This window comes from Neoarius graeffei, chromosome 4, assembly GCF_027579695.1.
Source record: "Neoarius graeffei isolate fNeoGra1 chromosome 4, fNeoGra1.pri, whole genome shotgun sequence".
NCBI classification, from domain to species: domain Eukaryota; kingdom Metazoa; phylum Chordata; class Actinopteri; order Siluriformes; family Ariidae; genus Neoarius; species Neoarius graeffei.
The window spans coordinates 77,817,430-77,838,925 of NC_083572.1; the positions used below are offsets into that span (position 1 = coordinate 77,817,430).

The window sequence follows — 21,496 nt, forward strand, 5'->3', positions numbered from 1 at the left end:
AAAATTTTTTGCTTCAAACGAATGTTTCTGATGCAGGAGTCCTGTATTCATGAGGCCTGTACTCATCCAGCGTCTCAGAGAACTGATCCAAGATCAGTGATGTCACTGGTTGCATTCATTCGTGAACCAGATCAGTATTAATATTTTCCCCATTACTTTTCCAGCAAAGCAAAAATCCATGATTTGCTTTGACAGAGCCTGCTTGGTGACCATCATAGCTTTGTAGATTAGCAGGCTTTAAAATGTCAACTAATATTTACAGCTAGCATCAGCTACCAGACATCTGCCACACAGCTCAGTTTGTGCATGTCGGAGCTCCAGCAAAGCCCAAAAGTAGTGACTCGGCAGTTTGTTCCACTCCTTCAGGCCAGAAAACAAGGCCAAACGCTTCCCGCTTCACCCCACCACAGAGATCCATCATCACGATTTATTTCAGGTGCGTCTCCTGCTATGAGAGCAGTGATTTTCTACATGGACCGCAGCCGAGAGGTACATATTAACCAGGAAGGCAAAGAGCACACGCAGGCCAGACTGTGAAATTACAGACGATGAAATTTAGCAGTGTTTAAACCCACCTGAGGATGCAAGACTGCTCTATTATATTACAGGTCTTTATTTTACAGGATTTAGGAACTAAACAGGCGGAAATGACAGACTTTCTCTGAAGGGTCAACCTCGGACAGTTTTCTTTCCCGACAGCTGCACACACATATTTGTAACTTTTTCCAACGTTACATTGGAAATTTCCATTTTAATAATAATAATAACAACAACAACAACAACAAGTTGCCAGACAAAACAAGCCTCGCCCGGTAGCACTTATGATGTACCTATGGGTACATGTGGCTACTGCTAATAAATAAAATAGTTTTCTGATACCGTTTCCATACAGTAAATACAGTATAGCATATATATTTACTCCATGAGGCAGTAGCCACAAAAATGAAGCACAATCCAAAAATGAACTATTTAAAAATCAGATAATAAAAATATACCAAGTGTCTGTACTTTATATTATTCTACTCTTACCTCTTACAGTTTTCGAAACTGAAACCTCTGACCTGAGGCTGATATACACATGCTGTCGCCATGACTGAAACTCTTATTTCCCAGAAATGGCCCGGCGCTAGAGCTCAGTGGAACACACTTTCCCTCTGTGATGAGCATAAACATGTCTGAAAACGATTTCTTTAGTCCATTTATTTCAAATGGTGAACTGAATTGTATACACTCACCGGCCATTTTAATCCGAACACGTGTATGCACCTGCGCAGTGTGCGATTGTTACACTTACAGTACATTCTTACAGCACGATGACGTAGTGGCTAGCGCCTCAAAATGAGGCAGTAGACACAACAAAAACGATTTTGACCTTTTTGGTGACCTTGACCAGATGACTGTCAAAATGTTGGAGGTTCTATTTGAGACCAATGCCCATCTATCCTGAAAGTTTCATGAAGACTGATCCAGCCGTTTTTCCGTAATATCGTTAACAAAAAAAAACCACAAAGAAACCCGACTGAAAACAACTTACTCTGCTTACTATGTAGGAGGCGAGGTAATAATAAGTTCAACTTATATTGCACCTTTCTCGTACCCAAGGTCGCTTTCCAATTACAAAAAAAAAAGTCCGCCAAAAGAGGGTCAGGATGTAATTCCAGTGGCGTAGCTGCCCACAGTCCCACCAAAAGATGCACGAAGGTAAGTCCCACACTGCCTGCACAGCCGTCGTGATGCCACCAGGCAACATCGTTTGGAACACCGCGCCGTAGATCCACAAAGCAAGCACAGAAACACCATCACAAAGAGCGCTGGTATGTCCCAAACTGCCTGCACAGCCACCGCGATGCCACCAAGCAACATCGCTCGGAACACCGCACTGAGCACAGAAGCACCACCACACAGAGCGCCGGACAACCCCGATGTCAAAAAGAGCAACAAGCTCACTGCAGTCCATAGCAAGGAGCACAGGCATCACCCATGGTGGCCCAAGGCCTGAAGAAAACCGACGCCCAAAACTGGGTCCGGAGCTACGCCACAACCGGCGGACATAACACTCAAAAAAAAAAAAATCATCAAACTATACAATCACAATAAGAAAAACAAAGGGGAGAAAATAAATAAATAAAAAGCTCCAGTGAGAAGCAGAAGCCAAAATGTGCACAGCGTACTCTCAACTGGAAACGGAAATGACACGAAATGTCATATAGCATCATCTTTTCAATTACTATTCAGTAATGAGATTTTGAATGAAAGTCCTCATATCTAAGAATGCCACTGAGCTAAACACCATTAGGGGAGATTAGTACAGCATTAAAAAGGGGACACACACGCGAGCTGCATTTGAATACAGACAGTGATTCAGTTTTTCAGCCAGTACAGGAAGGAGTCTTGATTCAAGTCTTCCTTTTGTACCTTGAGGAATAGTGCATCAAGTCGAGCCATGCTAGAGGTTGAACTGGTGTGATAAGTGCCTTCAGGTAGGTGGGGATGGTCAGTTTTTTAAATCTGAAGTGTGCAGCTAGAGGAAGCCAGTAGAGGAAACAGCCATTGAGTGTTGTGGGAGAACTTAGACAGATTCTGGATCAGTTGAAAGGTTCAGATGTCATGCAGAGGCAGGAGCAGGTTTTAATTAATACCAGGAAACAGGTATTAATTACATCTTATCCGGAATAACGTACAACATTTCCATACTGGGGAGCAGTTGGGGGTTAAGTTCCTTGCTCACTTCAGCCATGGTCCAGGGAATCGAACCAACAACCTTCTGGTGCCAAGGCTGCTTTTCTAACTGTTAGGCCATGGCTTCCCTTAATAAGGACCAGGGACTGACTGAAAAATCACTTGAGTGTCCTCCATGGACAGAAAGTTGATTCCTTGTCCTTTTATTTATACATACATGTCAACCTATGCCCTTACAAAATCTGTCCTTTTCCCTTACATACGTACACCCATGAGCCCTTATACACGAGAAAAAATTCCAATATATAATCCAAAGCACCAATTGTTTTATTCCACATTATACACTCCTATTGTAATAGGCATATTTATCACACTGCATCAAGTTAAAGGGATCAAATAAGCATGTACTGAATAAAAAGAAATTTTAGATCCCAGAGAAAACAACTGAATTAAAAAGGACTATATGTCCAGTCAAGTAAACAATTATCTACTAAAGAGAATGACTGAACAATAAACTTAATTATTTAATATACATTGTATCAGTAATACCAGAATTATTGATGTAAATTTTACAAATAAAATGCATTAATATTAAATAGTTCATAAAAATTACACAAAATTCTATTTGACAAGTGTTGACATCACCACATTCAACCAAAGAAAATTACTTGAACTATAACAGCAGTACTACAGTAAGTAGGTATGTTAATTAAAATAGGTTACATGTAATAAATTATATATAATCATGTCAAACAGTAAATGAAGATTAGTAAAAGTTCCATTTGAGAAAAAAAGTGTTGACACTGGGGCGGCATAGTGCTTAGCACTGTTGCCTCACAGCAAGAAGGTCCTGGGTTCGAGCCCAGCAGCCGGCAAGGGCCTTTCTATGTGGAGTTTGCATGTTCTCCGCGTGGGTTTCCTCCGGTTTCCCCCACAGTCCAAAGGCATGCAGGTTAGGCTAATTGGTGGCTCTAAATTGACCATAGGTGTGAATGGTTGTCTGTGTCTATGTGTCAGCCCTGTGGTGACTTGTCCAGTTTTTACATGGAAGACCTTTCCCCAATATACATCTATTATTTTCCTGGTCAATAAAAGAAAATCAGAGCACAGCAAACATGTAGATGGTGTTAAATTGCTTCCATCCCCTACTACACATTTTAGAGACAGGTTACCAATGGTCGTTACCACTATTACTCTTCATTCAATACTTTTCCAGTTTACTGACAACTGATGGTAGTAACGAGTGTTGGTCATCTGTGTCTACATATGTCTATCAGCAATTAAAATGTTTTGGGAAGCGAAACCAGAAATCGCCAGGTAACTACAGTTGCCGTTGTATAAACGGCGACTCCCAGTATCGCCTCCTGAAATTATCATGATAATGGAGGAAGCTTTCCTCCATGCAAACAGTAAAAACTTTTTTTTTTTTTAATTTAAAAGAAAAAAAAAAACAATGCTTACCTGTTCAGTCTTTGAATCGGGAAACATTTTTTTTCGCTAGCTGCGAAAAATGGTCTGCCACAGTCGGGGGGATGTTGTGTTCCACAAGAAATTGGCAGAACATAACTTCTGCAGCCGTCAAAGAAGTCTGGGCAGTCCAAGCCGATGTCCTTAAATGACCGAGAAAACCACGTGCAACTATAAAACCACATAAATCAAAAATAGTTCTGTTTCATTGGGCATGCGTGTTTGAAAAAAATAAATGGTGGATGCTAAGAAAATTTTCTTGGAGTAATGGAAAAAATCCCTGATACAAAACGTAATTTTCCCGTATGAAAATCAGTGCACGCTGTATTAGCCAAAAAATTGCATTTTCCTGTACAAAACACGGGGAAACCGTATAACTTGACATGCATGTTTATATATTTTTAGAATCTTATAATAAAAATGAGGTGTTTTCTATTGGCTGTAAAATATTTTTTTTCAGGCTGAAAATCTAAGCCTAAGGAAATGTTCAGACTTTTGGTCAAATTGCCAAGCCTTAGTATGACATTTAATACATAAAGATTGTTATCAAGGAGATCAGTGGAAACTCCGAACTCTCAAACAGTCTCTTATTCCATTAGTTTGCACCCACAACCTTATTTACCCAATTCCTCAAGGGATACCCAATAGACTGACCGTGTGCACACACACACACACACACACACCTTACTGCTTTTACACACCACTCTGTATTGCCAAAAATAACCAGGAGGTTGGTGTAAATCTTTGTTACGAAACATTTCAGTCTGTCTTCACCAGCCAAAGCTTTCGTAATGGTTTGGAGAAGATTTGGCTACGTTTAAAAATAGTAAAAAAAATAATAATAAAACGAAACCTCTCCAAATGTCCCAATATGACTCATAGACATTACTACAATGACAGTTCAGGATTTATTAAAATGCATTAAAGACAATTTTCATCAAGAAAACATTTACAACAGAAACTCAGAAAGAAAGCTGGTACCTAAAAAACACATGGGCTAGAAAAGTGAGCGATGTTTTTAATCATTCAGAGAACGAATGCTGACCGTTTGGTTATGAAGGCACTATTGAACGTGGAGCTAGTTAGGGTCCGAGTGTGCATGTCACAGTCAGGGAAATGGACAAGTTCAGATGATTTCGATTAAATTCTGTTCCAGGCTGTCAATCTCTCTGTACCCAGACTCCTCTCTGAGTAGCTCTTCTTTACAGATACAGTAGCAAAGACACAAAGTTAAAAACAAACAAACAAAAAAACAAAACAAAACAGCACTGACTAAACACTTATGGTTTTGTTGGCATTTTTTTGGATAATCCAGGGCATCCAAACGTCATGGAGCCTCCACAAAGATCACCACCTCTCCAGTTAGTGTTCCTCAGAGGAGCTGCAGGACCATGGTCCCAGCCGAAGGCAGTTACATTCTTCTGTCCCTCTTCATCAAATCTCAGTGGACTGCACTCCTTGCACTCTGAGGATCAAAAGTACAAGTTACTTGATTGTTTTCCTCAGTTCTCTATTGGAAATCCTCAGCCTTAAAATCACACTGAAAAACAGAAAAATTGTTTTGGGATCGTAAAGCAGAATACTTCAAGTACTGCTGCTGCTTCTTTTTTTTTTTCCCCTTAGCACTCCAAAGTTGAAGGTCAACATCAATGACTTGGTTTCTCTTAGAGCCATTTGGTCCGACTACAAAAAACAGCCATTATGTACATTATGAATGAGTTCTACTTGACCTTTTGTTGGTGTGTAACACTCACACTAAACACCATACATGGCATACGATCATAAAAAGCGTACAATGCCAAAGAGGGGAACACTTAATAATAAAATGGAAGGCGCATTTAATGTGCTGCTGGCTGGTATAAAAAAGTAGCCCCATTTTTCACCCTGTTGAATTTCCTTTTCAATGTACCCTCACGCTTTTTTCTATGAATTATTTTAAGCAAATGCCTTTTTCATGTGTGATGAATTTGTCCAGGGTGCCATAAAGTCTGACGAAGGAAAAGGAAAGGGGGAAAAATTAAAAACAAACAAACAAACAAACAAAAAAAAGCACTGGACTTCAAGGTACTCTAAAAGTTCCTGTAATCACCACTCGTGACATAGTTTACATATTCTCCATCTCTACAATAAACAGGTGCTTTCTAATCTACTGTACTGCATATATACAGTAGAATTACTCTGTACTATGAGGAGGAAATAAATCCACAAAGAGATTTTTTTTTTTTAAATTTCCACTGACGCCATTTTCATTCTCCTTTCCTTGTCCTCCTCCGTGGTGATGATGGAAAATACAGAGGTTAAAAGTCAATGCTTTGCTCCTGTTTCAGTTCGCTTTTGGATAGATCTTCTCGTAAAAGAAGTTTTGCGCCAGCACAAAGAGCTCTCCGTCCTTCTCTCGGACACCGTGAGCACGGACGAACTGGAATTGCTCGAGAGCAAACTCGTAGAACTCATTCTCCATCTTCCACACGTCAGACTGCTGCAGCTTGGAGATGGACTCTTTAGTCGGAGGCTTCTTCTCGCTCGTCTTCCTCAGGTGGGACTTCTTACCTGTAAGACAAAGACACTTCATTACAGTACTGTATGTACTGAAGCTTGGTCATTTCAATCAGAATGCATGACTAATGTCTTAGACAGAGCTTGGAATTGTAGAGTGCACATTTGACCACGATCACCCAAAAATACATTTTGAAGACCATGATTTACTTTACTGTATAGTATTTGAAATTGTCCGATGTGGTGGGTCAGCGGATAGAGGAAAGAAAGCAGGGTTTTAAACAACATAGTTTAATGGAATAGCTGTGCTAACAAGCTTTAAAAAATAAAAATAAAAAATCAGCTAAACTCTGTCAAGCGTCACTGGAACTGAGACTGGAACTGTATTGTGGTTAAGTGACACACCCCAACAATTCATGAGCCTGTGAATATAAATCCCAGTAATCCTCTTTAGTCTCAACGGCAACAAGTGCAACAGACAAAATTCTCGACTGCAATTTCATAAATATTCTGTACAATAGGATGTGCTGCAAGTTGGAGAAATCCACAGGAATTTCTAAAGTGCAAATGATTTAAACTTTTGGACATAATTATACAAGCAAATCCTGTAAAAACTAGAGGGTAGCAGACAGGTTATGCCAACCTATGTGAAATGTCCATGCCTTACACTGCAAAGATTTTTTTCTGAAGAAAATCAAAAGAAGCATGTTCATATTCTTGTGCTACACGGGTTTTTAACACCTCCAATCAGGAGGCTTTGGGTCAGTGTATAAAGCCACCCACCCACCCACCCAAAACAAACACTTACACTATTGGGAGATAGAAAATGTGGACAGATCAGTGAGAAGATTTTGAGAATGAAGTATTCTGTTAAATAAAATGTGATTTAGCATAGAAACAAGAGACAAGGTTTAGACTAATGCAAGAACATACAAAACTCTGAAGGTAAATATTTCAATTAACATCCAATTATAGCAAAAATATATTATTATTTATTCTATCCACATTCACTGGATATGAGCAATCGTATGCTCGGATTGGCTACTCTACTACTAGGCTATCAGCTCATATACCGTGAATAGAGAAAAACAAAATGGCGACGTGTGTTGCTGAACCAACAGAGGATGAAATAAAAACTCTACTCAAAAACAAAACCCCAAAAATTGTCATCAAGTATTTAAAAACAGAAATAGTGAAAAGAATATAGCCGCCCCCCAAAAAATCTCCTGTTCCACACTCCAGCCCAATCAGTGGTGGTAATGCACCATTAAGTTGGTTTGCCAACTGCCAAAAATCCCTAAAGAAGAAGACACCCCCACAACAAAATATGGAATAAAAGTATTTGATGGTAAGAATGCATATTTTTTATTTTTCAAGAATTATTATTATAACATTTTTCGCAAATTGCTACTGTCATTTCACCGGTTTGTTTACAGTCTAAGCTGAAATTATTTTGTCGGACGATTTGTATAAAGTTTTTATATATCAAATTTGCAAAAAATACAAATTAAAAAATGATCCGTTTCTCAAAACCCAGTAAATGTGGATAGAATCAAACAGTTATTCCACTCAATCTCATCATACATGGCTTATAGCCAACTTGGTGCTATGTGCCTCATCGGCTATCAGCTCATGTACAACTCGATTTCGTGTAATAACTTAAGTACGAGGCACACTCACTGACCGCCAGCCTATAAAGGAATACTTTATATGAAAATGGATCCTAATAACTATTAGTCTTTGCCTCAGATGTTTTGCCCAGGGGATACAGAGCATCTGATGGCTTTGTACACTTTTCTGGCCATGAGCTTCAGCATCCTGAAGGTTGCAAACTGACTCTCAAGCGAGAAAACGAACTTTTGAACACCACATCAAATTATCTTTTCAAAGAAAGATCGAGTCAGTGGGCTGAAAAAGTTCCTCTGTTTAAAATGAGTTTGGTTTGAAGTAGTTAGTGGTGAATAAATGAAATAATCCTGAATGTTTGCCGATAGGCTGTTGGTCATCTGCCATGTCACTTTCTGAGAAAGTAGGCAGTTTTTTGTTGCGTTTATTGATGAAATATATTAGACAGTCCAGGAAAGATAGAGATCTGTTTGCTAGTCACCTTTCAAGTCAAGTAAAGTCACATTTATTTAAATAGCACATTTAAATAGTGTAGTGGTTAGCACTGTTCGAACCCAGCGGCCGGCGAGGGCCTTTCTGTGTGGAGTTTGCATGTTCTCCCTGTCTGTGTGGGTTTCCTCCGGGTGCTCCGGTTTCCCCCACAGTCCAAAGACATGCAGTTTAGGTTAACGTGGGGCGGCCTTGGGCTGAGGTGCCCTTGAGCAAGGTCCCGAACCCCTGACTGCTCCCTGGGCGCTGTAGTGTGGCTGCCCACTGCTCTGGCTGTGTGTGTGCACGCGCATGCGTGTTCACTGCTTCAGATGGGTTAAATGCAGAGGATGAATTTCACTGTGCTTTAAGTGTGCATGTGACAAAGGTTTCTTCTTCTACTTCATCTTTGCCAAATCTAAGCAATTAAATAGAAACAAATAAAATGAGGAAAAAAATCGCTAATAAATGAATTTTTTAAATAAAACTAGAGCAAGTCAAATGAGAAATAAAAACAATTAAAAGACAAAACCACAGATAAAAGACAGGACAAAAACAGAAGACCTGACATTGTAGATTGGATTTAAAAATGTCTGCTTGCTGATGCCTTTATGTTCCACAATCTCTGAGCAGTGACAGAAAAGGCCCGGGTGCCTCTGAACAACAACTCAGTCTGGGCAATGGTTAAAGGTAGCACATTAGACAATCTCAAAGCAAAGTTTGCAAGACTGATTAACACACAAGCCTGCCAACTGGAGAAAGCCGAACACCAAGAGCTCTCGTAGACGCCGTTTGTCACCAACAATGCAGACAAAATGGGATATTTAGAAATAGGATAAAAACGGTGATATTTTGCTTGAAATTTATGACTCATCCATTGTGATGTATGTGTTATACAGTCATTTGCTTATTTTCATGAAGCGTATTCATGTTTCCCGAGTTGACTATGTGTACAGTGTTACCTGTGCGGTAGAGATCAGTGGCTCCTCTGAAGAAACGGGGCAGTGCTGCTTCCAACATCATAATGAAGTCCTCCAGCTCCTCCGTCACACCCACCAGCAGATACTCGTTCACCAGGTTGTACTTGGCCTGCTCCAGAGCCCAGCGACTGCCGACATTCCTACACACACACACACAACATAATAAACAGAATTCAGGTTCAACTTCATGGTGCCATACTGCACATTCGTATCTTATTTGTATTGGAGACTCCTTTTCCATAGATGCTTCATCACAGAAAACTTCAGCATGTTTGATCACAGCATGGTTTTAATGTGTTCATTATTATTATTATTATTATTATTATTATATAGAAACGAGTGTTTTACTGGGAAATACACAACTTGTATTTTTCATAGGAGCTACATCCGGGACAAGGAGAACCAAAACCGTGACATAAATCTCTACGTGTCACTCATGAGGAAATTGATGAATTGTTTTGATAAATTTGGGTACTTTTTGTTTGCCGATGTGTCAATATAATGAGACCGTCAATGACGTCGTAGCTCACTCTGGCCCCGTCTTATTCAGAAGGAACGATCTACAGTAAAGTGGGCTACCTCGTGCAATTCTACTCTCAACCAGTCTAGCTCAAATATTTGCCAGAAAGAATCCAAAACGGCGAGGAACTGACTGAGAAGAAGCGATTTTTGTTGAACTGCTTATTAAAGCTTAATTAGTCCATAACTTCATTAATAATTGTAATGAAGCAAAACTAGGTACAAGTTATATGCATCCTAGGTACCACTACCTTCATGCCATTGGTGAAGAATTGAGGGAGAAGAAGCTATTTGTGTGGAAACTGCTCAATAGGGCTTAATTACACCATATCTTCATTATTAATTACAATTATGCAAATTTGTGTAAAAGCCATATGCACTCCAGGCAGACCTAGCTTCCTGCCAAAAAGAATAAAAATCGGTGAAGAATTGAGAGAGAAGAAGCGATTTTCGTAAAATGTGGATAATGCAGGACGGACGGACGGTAGGGTGGCCAGACGTCCGGCTTTAGGCCGGACCGTCCGTCTTTTCAATGTCTTGTCCGGCGTCCGGCGCAGCATCAAGCCGGACGCACATTTGTCCTCCTTTTAGAGACGATGAGCGGAATTATAATATCGACTTGCCAGACTGGAAGAGCAGAGTTCTAGAATAACGTTTTGTAGGGAAACTGCAGATCTGTGCTGCACACTAGTAATCTACAATAGAGTGTCTATGGCTCTATGTTTTTTGGCATGCAATGCGAACTCCGCACTGCGAGGCGTTGCGTTCTAGAACGCGTTGCGCTCTATCCTTTGATGATCTTCCTGGCGCGTGCCTAGTGCCCTGCCCCCCTGGCCCTGGCTGGGACTTGGAAACACGAGTCTGTCCGGTAGACCAGCTGCTCACAACTTAACTTGTTAGGATATGGATGACAGTGCAAATGCACATCTACTATATCTACCTTAAGTTTAATTTCAGTGGTTTGTTACTCCACAATGTTTTTAATAAATACAAATATGGTGTTCTAGCCAATTAAGAGCTAATACATGAATTATAATAAATACTATGAATGCTTTAAAACGTTTTGTAATGTTGCTGGTTATGTTGCCTATTTGTTCTCTGAGAATCTACAAATGTTGTGCTTTTTGGTACTCAGCACCTTAAGTTTAATTTCAGTGGTTTGTTAACTCCACAATGTTTTTAATAAATATAAATACTGTGTGTTCTAGCCAATTAAGAGCTAACACATGAATTATAATAAATACTATGAATGCTTTGACCTTACTCTTTTTTCCCCACAATCATAATCTTTAACCCTACAAAATTGCGATGTTGATTTCACCAAACTTGAGTGACTTGCATAAAAATAATCCATTCTCAATCTTGCCACTGTGGTTTACATAAAAATTTGAGGGCTATGAATCAGATGGGATTTGCCATTATTCACCCTAAAATTGATTAGAATGCAGGAAATTGCATCTAAGAAATACAAAATTTTCTGGGGGAGGGCCCCCAGACCCCCGTCCAAATAATGTCCTCCTTTTTGGTGTTATGGAAATGGTCACCCTAACGGACAGACGGACAACATGATTGCATAAGCTCATCACCCAGACGAGCTAATAAAAAGAAAATCACATGTTGGCTTGAAGATATGAAATTTATTTTCTTGTGTCGAAAAACTTGCATTTTTCATATGAAATATATCACGGATCTGATTGACATATTTAAATAATATTGGCTGGCTTGTTTTCATGGTATATCAGATATATTTCATTCAGCTAGCATGATAACATGCTAGCTGAATGGGTCATTCAGCTAGCATGATAACATGCTAGCATGTGAATGTGAAAAAGTGTCCTGTATGTATAATAATTCCCGATATTTCACTGCGATGACGTCACTCCCAGTGTTTTCCCGCTGACAAGACACGCATTGTCAAAATGGCAAACTGGTTCAAAATTAAAATTCTTTTAATTTACTTGCATTTCTATTTTTTTTGTTGTTGTTGTTGCTGTGTCCATATAATATAAGGAACATTACACAGTGGCGTGACGATATGAAGTTTATCTTCTCGTGTTGAAATATTTTCACTTGTTCACTTTGCTCACTCGTGATACATCCATTCGCCACTTGAAGATAAACTTCCTATCTTCATGCAACCATGTAATATCTTCTATATATTATGTGCAGCATTTGCCATGCATGCCCTGTAGATTAGCAGTTATTATAGAAATGATGATATATTAAAGATGATGAGTGCATTAACAGAAATGTTTAATTGGTCCAACAGCCAACACGACTGCCAGAGCTGCTTTTAGAGAAAATGAATAAACACCTTCTGACCAACTAGAATGAAGATTTCAAAAGAAAATGTGGTAGAATAATAGAAGTAAAGCATGCTGGTGAAAATAAGCTCTCAGCTCCACAGAGACGTGTGGCAATGATTGGGAAAATATATCACCGGAAATTTGGAATAATCACTTTCGATATTCAGTGAATATTCAATGCCTATATTCTTTTAAAAAATAGAAAAACAAGACGTATGACGTGACTATCCATTCCTGCATCTTTTAAAGAAGAGAAAACAGCCTCTGGTACAAAAAAACCCTACCAGCACTCGGAGGAATGGCCACAGAAAAATGGAATCTGCAGCCAGAGTTTCTCTGGAGCGCAGTCAGACCCCCCTGAAGCCACACACTCATCAAACGTCTGAAAACAAAGCACATACAGATCACACACAAATACATTAAACCAGTCATTTTCTCTTTGAGGCCTTCTCTCTGTGAGTCCATCATGCACACAGACTGAATCCTAAAGATCCAAGACACTGCGTAAAACATCCGAGTCAGGTCATGACCCCAAAATTAAACTAATTACTTTGTCTCCTTTATTCACTTTTTAAGGAGACAACATCATTTCGTACACTTCTCTCCTTCTCCATTTGTTTTCTCAGAAGGCAGAATTGAGAAAAAGTCTCTCACCTTTTTGTCTCCCTGCTTTCTCCGCCTCAGGCCGGGCCTGTAGTCATCACCAAAGCGCAGGAAGTAGTAATAGGACACCAGTCGCTCAATAGGGTCACGTACTACGTTAATATAGATGGGCTTCGCTCTCACACTAAATCTACAGCACAACACACACAGAGGAACAAATCTGATTTTTTTTTTTGCACCCAAATGTGTCACAGACCAATGTGAACATAAAACTGTTCTTTTCAAGTTAAAGTAGTCCCTGGATTGTTTCTTGTTCCTATTTGTCTCATGCAGAAAAGGTTTGCCATATTAAAAATTCTGATTTAATTTGCACAAGCAGCGGTAGCGCAAATTTTTGCTCTCACTCAAGATTTTTGCACTTTCGTCTTCTTATTATTATGATAATTACTTTCCTAATGTTTTTTAGGATGCCATTTCTCCCTTGGTTTTCAACCAATTATCGCCAAATTTCACATGAAGAATACCTCTGAGCTGAATTAGACTGCTATCACTTTTGGTGGTGATCTGGATCACTGATCCGGCATGATCTATGAAAAACGGGATTTTTTTTCAATCACTTACAACTCTGTCAATTTTCAGGAGTTTTTCAATCAGTTTTTTTTTATTTTATTATTATTATTATTATTATTATGTTGTCCAGGGCAGCAGGGCGCAACTTTTCCTCACTCAACGTCATTCTCGATCCCCTACCGTTCCAGATCTATAGGGTACAGTGACTAGATGTTCTGGTTTGTAACAGCTAGCGCAAATTACTGTGACTTTAGTCACAGTCTCTATCTAGTTTTATTTGTTGTTTGTCTCTAATTTTCCATGACTTAAGGCATGGTGCCAGCAATCTGCATGCATACAAATACAACAGTGTGTTACAACTGTGTGTGATACAACTGTGTGTTAAATAAAATACAACAGCAGCCCTGTTGTTGCAGATTTAGATATTTATAAGTAATTGTGTAGTAGGGTGCAAAATCACAAGCTAGGCTGTATTATTATTATTATTATTATTTATTTATGATTATAGGCTACTATAGCTATTAGATCAATAGATTGCTGGGAGCCAATGTTCCTAGCTAGCCTATGTAAGCTAATTAGTTAACATTAGCGAGCTGATGCTAACTTGAGGTAATTTGTTTTTGTTAAGTTCAAATATTTTGACTCAACCACCTAGTTAGACTGCATTTAGTGAAAAACAATGGATTTGATGGTCAGCAGAGTAAATTATTATAGGATGTCCCCTGGGGGGTATTTTCCCTCACAGCACTGGGGGCATTTTACCCCACAGGCTTAAAATACAATTAACTAGAAAAGCACTCGGAGAGCGCAGACCTCCGCCAAGAATCCTTTAAAAAAATCCGGGATCCAGAAGGTGATCCGGATCACCGCCAAAATTTAATGGATTGTTACTTGTGCCCAGTCACACCTCTGGAAAAAATTTCAGAGCAATCCATTCATAACTTTTTCCGTAATGTTGCTAACAGACAAACCAACAAACAAACAAACCAACGCTACCGAAAACATAACCTCCTTGGCGGAGGTAATAACATGAACGGTTATAATAAGATTAACTCACTAACCACTGGCCTAACTACTCACATAACATACATAACTATGATGTACTGCAAAATAACAAGCCTTTAAACATTGTTTTTCTGACTGCTGAGAATTAGTACAACTATCATGAAATCTGTTCTTCTTGAAATACTTCACCAGCATAAGCTTCTCGGTGCACACATGTATTTCACTACTGCCAGTGTAGTCCATGGCAACAACAAACCCATAACTTCATTCCATCTATTGGTTATTTTGGGGGATAAAGTTGGGGCATTTTATCTCAGTGGGCTATCAACCCCCCCTACTATAATCATACTCATTAATCAAAAATTCCACACTCAAACACTGTACTAAATAAACCAAGAGAACTATAAGCTCTACCAAGGCAAATAAATTTGCAAGCTAAATCAAAGCAAATAAAAAGTGCTCAAATCAAATGGACATTTGTTTTGATATTGCTTATGCCATTTTTAAAAGTAGCTCATGCAGCCATTAAACTGAGAATTCAAGTCTCAGGAGCGGCAGAGGGCATAAGGGGATCAAAGCTAATTATAATCCTACATCCTTTCCAGCATTCTTGACAAAATTGGCTTTTGATAGCTTTTATAGGAGTCTCTTGGATATATAAGGTTTGGACACTCCAACTTATTCATAGCTTTTTCTGCATTTAATCTGTTTTTTTTACATTGGAGAGCAAAACTGAAGACATCAAAACCATGAAATAACATATGAAACATATAGGGAATTATGTGGTAAACAAAAAAAGTGGTTAAAAAAAAACCACAACACCACACATTTCATATTTTAGATTCTTCAAAGTAGCCACCGTTTACCTTAATGATGCTTTACACACTATTGGCATTATCTTAACCAGCTTCATGAGGTAGTCACCTGGAATGCTTTTGGATTAACATGTGTGTCTCGTCAAAAGTTAATTAGTGCAATTTCTTGCCTTCTTAATGAGCCCTTCATATACAGTACACACACACACACTCCACATTCACTGGATATGAGCAATTGCGTGCTCTGATTGGCGACTATACTACTAGGCTATCAGCTCATATAGTACCGTGTATAATACCGTGAGTAGAGAAAAACAAAATGACGGAGCGCATCAAGTCAGATACATTACTTTGTTCTCAAATATTTAAAAGAAACAGAAAACAGCTAAAAGAATATAGGCCCCCCCCAATATCTCCTGTTCCACACTCCAGCCCAGTCAGTGGTGGTAATGCACCTTTAAGTTGGTTTGCCAACTAACAATTAAAACCCAAAAGAAGAAGAAGAAAAACAAAATGACAGAGCGTGTTGCTGAATCAACTGAGGACGAAATAAAAACTCTACTCGAAAACAAAATCACAAAAATAAAAAAGCAACTAAATATGAAAGTATTTCGTGGCAAGAATATATCTTTTATTTTTCAAGAATTATTATAGCTTTTTTTTCCACAAATTGCTACTGTCATTTTGCCAGTTTGTTTACATTCTAAACGGAAATGATTTTGTCAGACATTTTGTACAAAGTTTTTATTTACCAAATTTGCAAAAATAAAAATGCTCTGTTTCTCAAAATCCAGTGAATGTGGATAGAATAAAACAGTTATTCCACTCAATCTCGTCATACATGGCTTATAGCCAACTTGGTGCTACGCGCCTCGTCAGCCATCAGCTCATGTACGACTCGATTTCGTGGAATAGTTGGTTAAAAAAAAAAGATTTTTCTTTATAATAAATTAATAAATAAATATATGGCACAGTGGTGTAGTGGTTAGCACGGTCACCTCACAACAAGAAGGTCCTGGGTTCAAGCCCAGTGGCCGACGGGGGCCTTTCTGTGTGAAGTTTGCATGTTCTCCCCGTATCTGTGTGGGTTTCCTCCAGGTGCTCCAGTTTCCCCCACAGTCCAAAGACATGCAGGTTAGGCTAACTGGTGGCTCTAAATTAACCATAAGCGTGAATGTGAATGGTTGGTTGTCTCTATGTGTCAGCCCTGTGATGACCTGGCGACTTGCCCAGGGTGTACCCCACCTCTCACCCATAGTCAGTTGGGATATAGGAGACATATGTAATCAAATCCATGAAGCTGTATTATGGGCACATTGCATTTGACCCTGTACTTTCTTCGTAGCAATGCAATGGCCCAAACTCTTCTGCAATATCCTCTTCAACCACTAGAGTGTGGCAACACTCCTGAAATCATAACTCCTGTCCTACAGCACTGAGTGACTACACCACTAGTCACTTCTATAATCTGTAACCTTTTAATGATGGACCATCCTGTGAGCTGGCAAAAACTTGAAATGTTGATGAATAAACACTAATGAATATCATTCATGGCAGTATGTAAATACAGATATCTGCTCATAGCCAATTTATCTTACTGTCTCAGAGGACATGTCCCATTGAATTGTTGGATTTTTTTTTTTTTTTGCATCGAGTGTAAAATCAAAAGCCATCCAGATGATCTTCTAGCAATCACTATATTTATCATTATAAGAATAGATGTGATGGTAATGGCCATGTGATGGTAAACGGTAAATGTGTAGATACTCACTTGGAGAAATCCAGGTATGCTACATGTCCGTGGTAAAACCCTGGTTTCATCTCCTTCCATGACGTCACGTTCCTAACAAACCTCACCTGCAAAATAAAAAAAATAAAAAATAAATAAATAGAAAACCCTCATAGATGAGTAAAGATGCATACACACACACCATTTACGCTAAAATCACACAGAACTGTCCAATTATAATATAATAATCACAAAAGGATTTACTGGGGGGGGGGGGGGACAGGTAACATGTACAGGGCTTGTGAAGAATCACTCCCCCCACCCCACCACCACATCCTCTTTCTGAGCCACGTCTCAGCTCAGTGAGCAGCTCACGGAGTGTGGAGACAAAGCCGACTGGATATTACCTCAGCAAAGCCGCCTGCTAATGACACCTTCCTTCTCTCCATCACAGTCGCTTATTTTCTGTGTTAGGGACAGAGGTGACAGGAATACAAATGCACAGACACACACACACCAAGACAGACACAAGCGTGCACACACAGACATACCAAATGTCCCCAAAAGATTCGATATTCCTGCCCATGTGGGGACATGCTCCTAATCATAAACGTACAGGCTTACACACTGTTAAAGACCTGCAAACTGTACCAAGAACCCTGTACTAGGGGTTAACTATTTCACCTCCTGCCACTTGTATTGCTTAAGAATGCACGTACATAATGTATATTAACGCATGTCAAATTTTAAGACTGTATACCAACAACCTAAATCCACAAACATCCTATTCTGGTTAGAACTCTGATTATGTTAACCTATTGGTTTGGTCTCAGTGGCATGAGACATTGTACTTCAGTGAGATTCTCCTGGTGAAATAAAAGCCAGAGAGCTTAGTTTGCAAGTCAAATTACTTAAGTAAATGAATGAATGAGACTCTTGCTTGTGAAGAAATATAGCCTATGCTGTGCGTCAGATCCACATTTGTTTTATAAGCATGGAAATATTTTTATTTACATTTCAGTCTCGCTATGGTTAGCCTCATGCAAAGATCCCACTGAAAAAGAAGCCCGCATAACAAACACAATGGGAAAGATTTCTAAAGGTTTGATAGCTACGTTTGATTTCCTCACACGTCATGCTTTGACCTCATGAATGTCATGCTTTGATCAAGTTGTAGGATAGCTCCTGTATCTGCTGCAGTGAAACAGATAGAAGCCGAATCAGTTGAAATTACAAATCATGTCAATACAGCAGTGATGCTCCTGCACATTAGCTCCTGCACATTTAATCCCTTTTGACTAATAGGAATATTCAGATTTTTGTAAAAATTATTATAATAATAATGTAACTACTTATTATTACTGGTGGGTGAGATACAATGCATGCAAGGGAGACATAATTCAGTTCAGGAATGTTTGAACTATATACTGTATATAGTAGAAATGTCAAAATTTCACCATGTGAAGGGTTTTCCCAGTCCACCACATACAGTACCGATCAAAAGTTCAGACATGCCTTCTAATTCAGTGGGATTTTTTTCCCCTTTTTTTTAATGAATTAAAAGACACTTTGTGTCTTAAAGTAATGATGATGTCGTTTCTCTTTACTTAAGCATATTAGGTTAATATGGGACGGCCTTGGGCTGAGGTGCCCTTGAGCGAGGCACCTAACTCCTGACTGCTCCCCGGGCGCTGTTAGCATGGCTGCCCACTGCTCTGGGTATGTGTGTGTGCTCATTGCTCACGTGTGTGTTCACTGCTTCAGATGGGTTAAATGCAGAGAGGAATTTCACAAGCATGTGATGAATAAAAGTTGTTCTTCTTTGTCTTAGTTGAGCGGTTCTTGACATGATGTGGTCAAGTTGTGGAATAGGGCTATTTACTGTATGCATATTTATTTACTGTTTGATCTCAAACACATTAAGAAGGCAAGAAATTGCACTAATTAACATTTGACGAGGCACCTGTTAATTGAAAAAGCATTCCAGGTGACTACCTCATGAAGCTGGTTAAGATAATGCCAATAGTGTGCAAAGCGTTAAGGGAAACGGTGGCTACTTCGAAGAATCTAAAATACGAAATATATTTAACACTTTTTTTGTTTACCACATAATTCCATACATGTTCAAGATGTTATTCCATTGTTTTGATGTCTTCAGTTTTGTTCTACAGTGTAGAAAATAATCAAAATACAGAAAAACCTACGGATGAGGTGGTGTGTCCAAACTTCTGCCTGGTACTGTATTAGGCACATTAATTGTGTTGACATTTATTGACTGACTTGTTTGAAATATTGAGTTTTGATTAAATCCGTTCACTTCAGGTGACCGGTCAAACAGGTTAATATCTATAAGGACTCAATATAATGACCGATACTGGTGGGTCGTGATTTCAGTCACTGTAAAGAAATTAGAAAATCACAAACCCCCTGGTTATGCTTCACAGACACCACTTCAGACCAATACAGGACTTTAATCAGATTTATCAATCTGTCCATCCACCCGTCCATCCATCCATCTTATCCAATTCCAGCTGACTTTGGGTGAGAGGTGGGGTACACCCTGGGCCAATCAATCAATCACAGCATTAACACCGAGACAAACAACCATTCACACTCAATTACACCTATGGTCAATTTAGAGTCGCCAGTTGACATCATGCACCTGTCTTTGGAAACCCACACAGGCACGAGGAGAACATTCAAGGCCCCAGTCTGTTGTGTGGTTTGAACCCAGAACCTTCTAGCTGTGAGGTGACCGTGCTAACCACTACACCACCGTGCCACCCTCAATCAGATTTATAGTAAGTAAAACCTGCACTCATAAGCAACATTTTTTCCAGGAATTTCCAGTTAAGAGCAGAAAACTAGTCTAAATGTCCATATTCCCAGATATGAGGGAATCTTCACGGCGTTAAGAAAAGGGGAGACTTCAACACTGGAACCGAAGAAATAACTGGTATGCTTTCTCTACATCAGTTGGTGTGCAACAGGCAGACAAAGCAACAACCTGTACATTAAATAAGCTCTGTACAAATCAGAAATTTGTCCTGATTCTGTACATTTGGTTTAACCTGCAGCAGCTGCTGCCTCCCAATCCAAAAGAATCTCTTTCATGCTGCACTCCTGCTTTCCCAGGCTCTTTATTCACCATGGAGATGAAATCAGTAATGAGGAATGTGTGACACAGAAAACGGTAGAGACAAAGAGATGACTGCACTTGCATGACCCATCATGGCTGAACATGACACACAGAGACAAATGCACAGTCATCCTGGGAATCCAAGCTCCTGCTCCTAACCACAGGACTGCCGAATGACCAACCTGCCTCTTTAACCTACAGCACACTGACCCCAGTGTAGTACATTTCTACCATTATCACTAGCTATAGTTATAGTCAGAGGTTTACATACATGGACGGTTCATAAACGTCATGGCAATATTGGGCTTTCAATTATTATTTTTTTTTTAACTGTTCTTATTCTGTGGCAGAGTGATTGATGATGGTGCACAAACTAATTTATTTTGGGTTTTCTGAAATCAACACAGGGTCAAAATGATATTAACACACTGCACACCTAATATTTGGTTAAATTTTAACAAGTTTCACCCTGACCATACGCTTTTGGTAGCCATCAACAAGCTTCTGGCAGAATTCTGGTCGGATATTTGACCACTCTTCTTAACAGAATCGGTAGAGTTCAGTTGATTTTGTTTCACGTTTCCTGGCATGAACCTCATTTTTAAGTACAACACACATTTTTGATAGGGTTGAGGTCAGGACTTGTTTTAAGCTTAAATGTTAGCCTGCTTTATATGTTGCACAACCTGCTTTGATGTGTATTTGGGGTCATTGTGCTATTGTAACTCGCAATTGTGTCCAGGTTTCTGATGGTTTGAGGCTATGCTGAAGAATTCGGAGGTAATCTTCCTTCTTCATTATTCCATCCACTATGTGCAATGCACCAGTTCCACTGGCAGCAAATCCACCATGCGTCATGCTTCCATCACCATGCTTCACAGCTGGTACAGTGTTCCTCTGTACCTCTGGCCATTATGGCCAAGCAACTCGATCTTTGTCTCATCTGACCATAAAACTTTCCTCCAGAAGTCTTTTTCTTTGTCCATGTGGCCAGCTGCAAACTTTAGTTAAGTTTGAAAGTGTTGAATTTGGAGCAGTGGTTTCTTTGTTGGACGGCAGCCTCGCAGTCCATGACGAAGTAAAATTTACTTGAC

At 39.4% G+C, this 21,496-nt stretch overlaps 1 protein-coding gene across 1 annotated transcript in view; it reads right to left on the reverse strand.

Moving 5' to 3' along the window:
* Positions 1-5,056: 5,056 nt before the first annotated feature.
* The window catches only part of hs2st1b (heparan sulfate 2-O-sulfotransferase 1b), a 244,366-nt gene continuing 227,926 nt past the window's right edge, over positions 5,057-21,496 (reverse strand). Inside the window, exons 3-7 of the mRNA XM_060918328.1 lie at positions 17,306-17,391; positions 13,196-13,334; positions 12,826-12,923; positions 9,699-9,856; positions 5,057-6,696 (exon numbers count right to left, since the gene is read on the reverse strand). Coding sequence (XP_060774311.1) covers positions 6,470-6,696; positions 9,699-9,856; positions 12,826-12,923; positions 13,196-13,334; positions 17,306-17,391 — 708 coding nt within the window. The 3' untranslated portion in view covers positions 5,057-6,469. The remainder of the gene's footprint in view (positions 6,697-9,698; positions 9,857-12,825; positions 12,924-13,195; positions 13,335-17,305; positions 17,392-21,496) is intronic.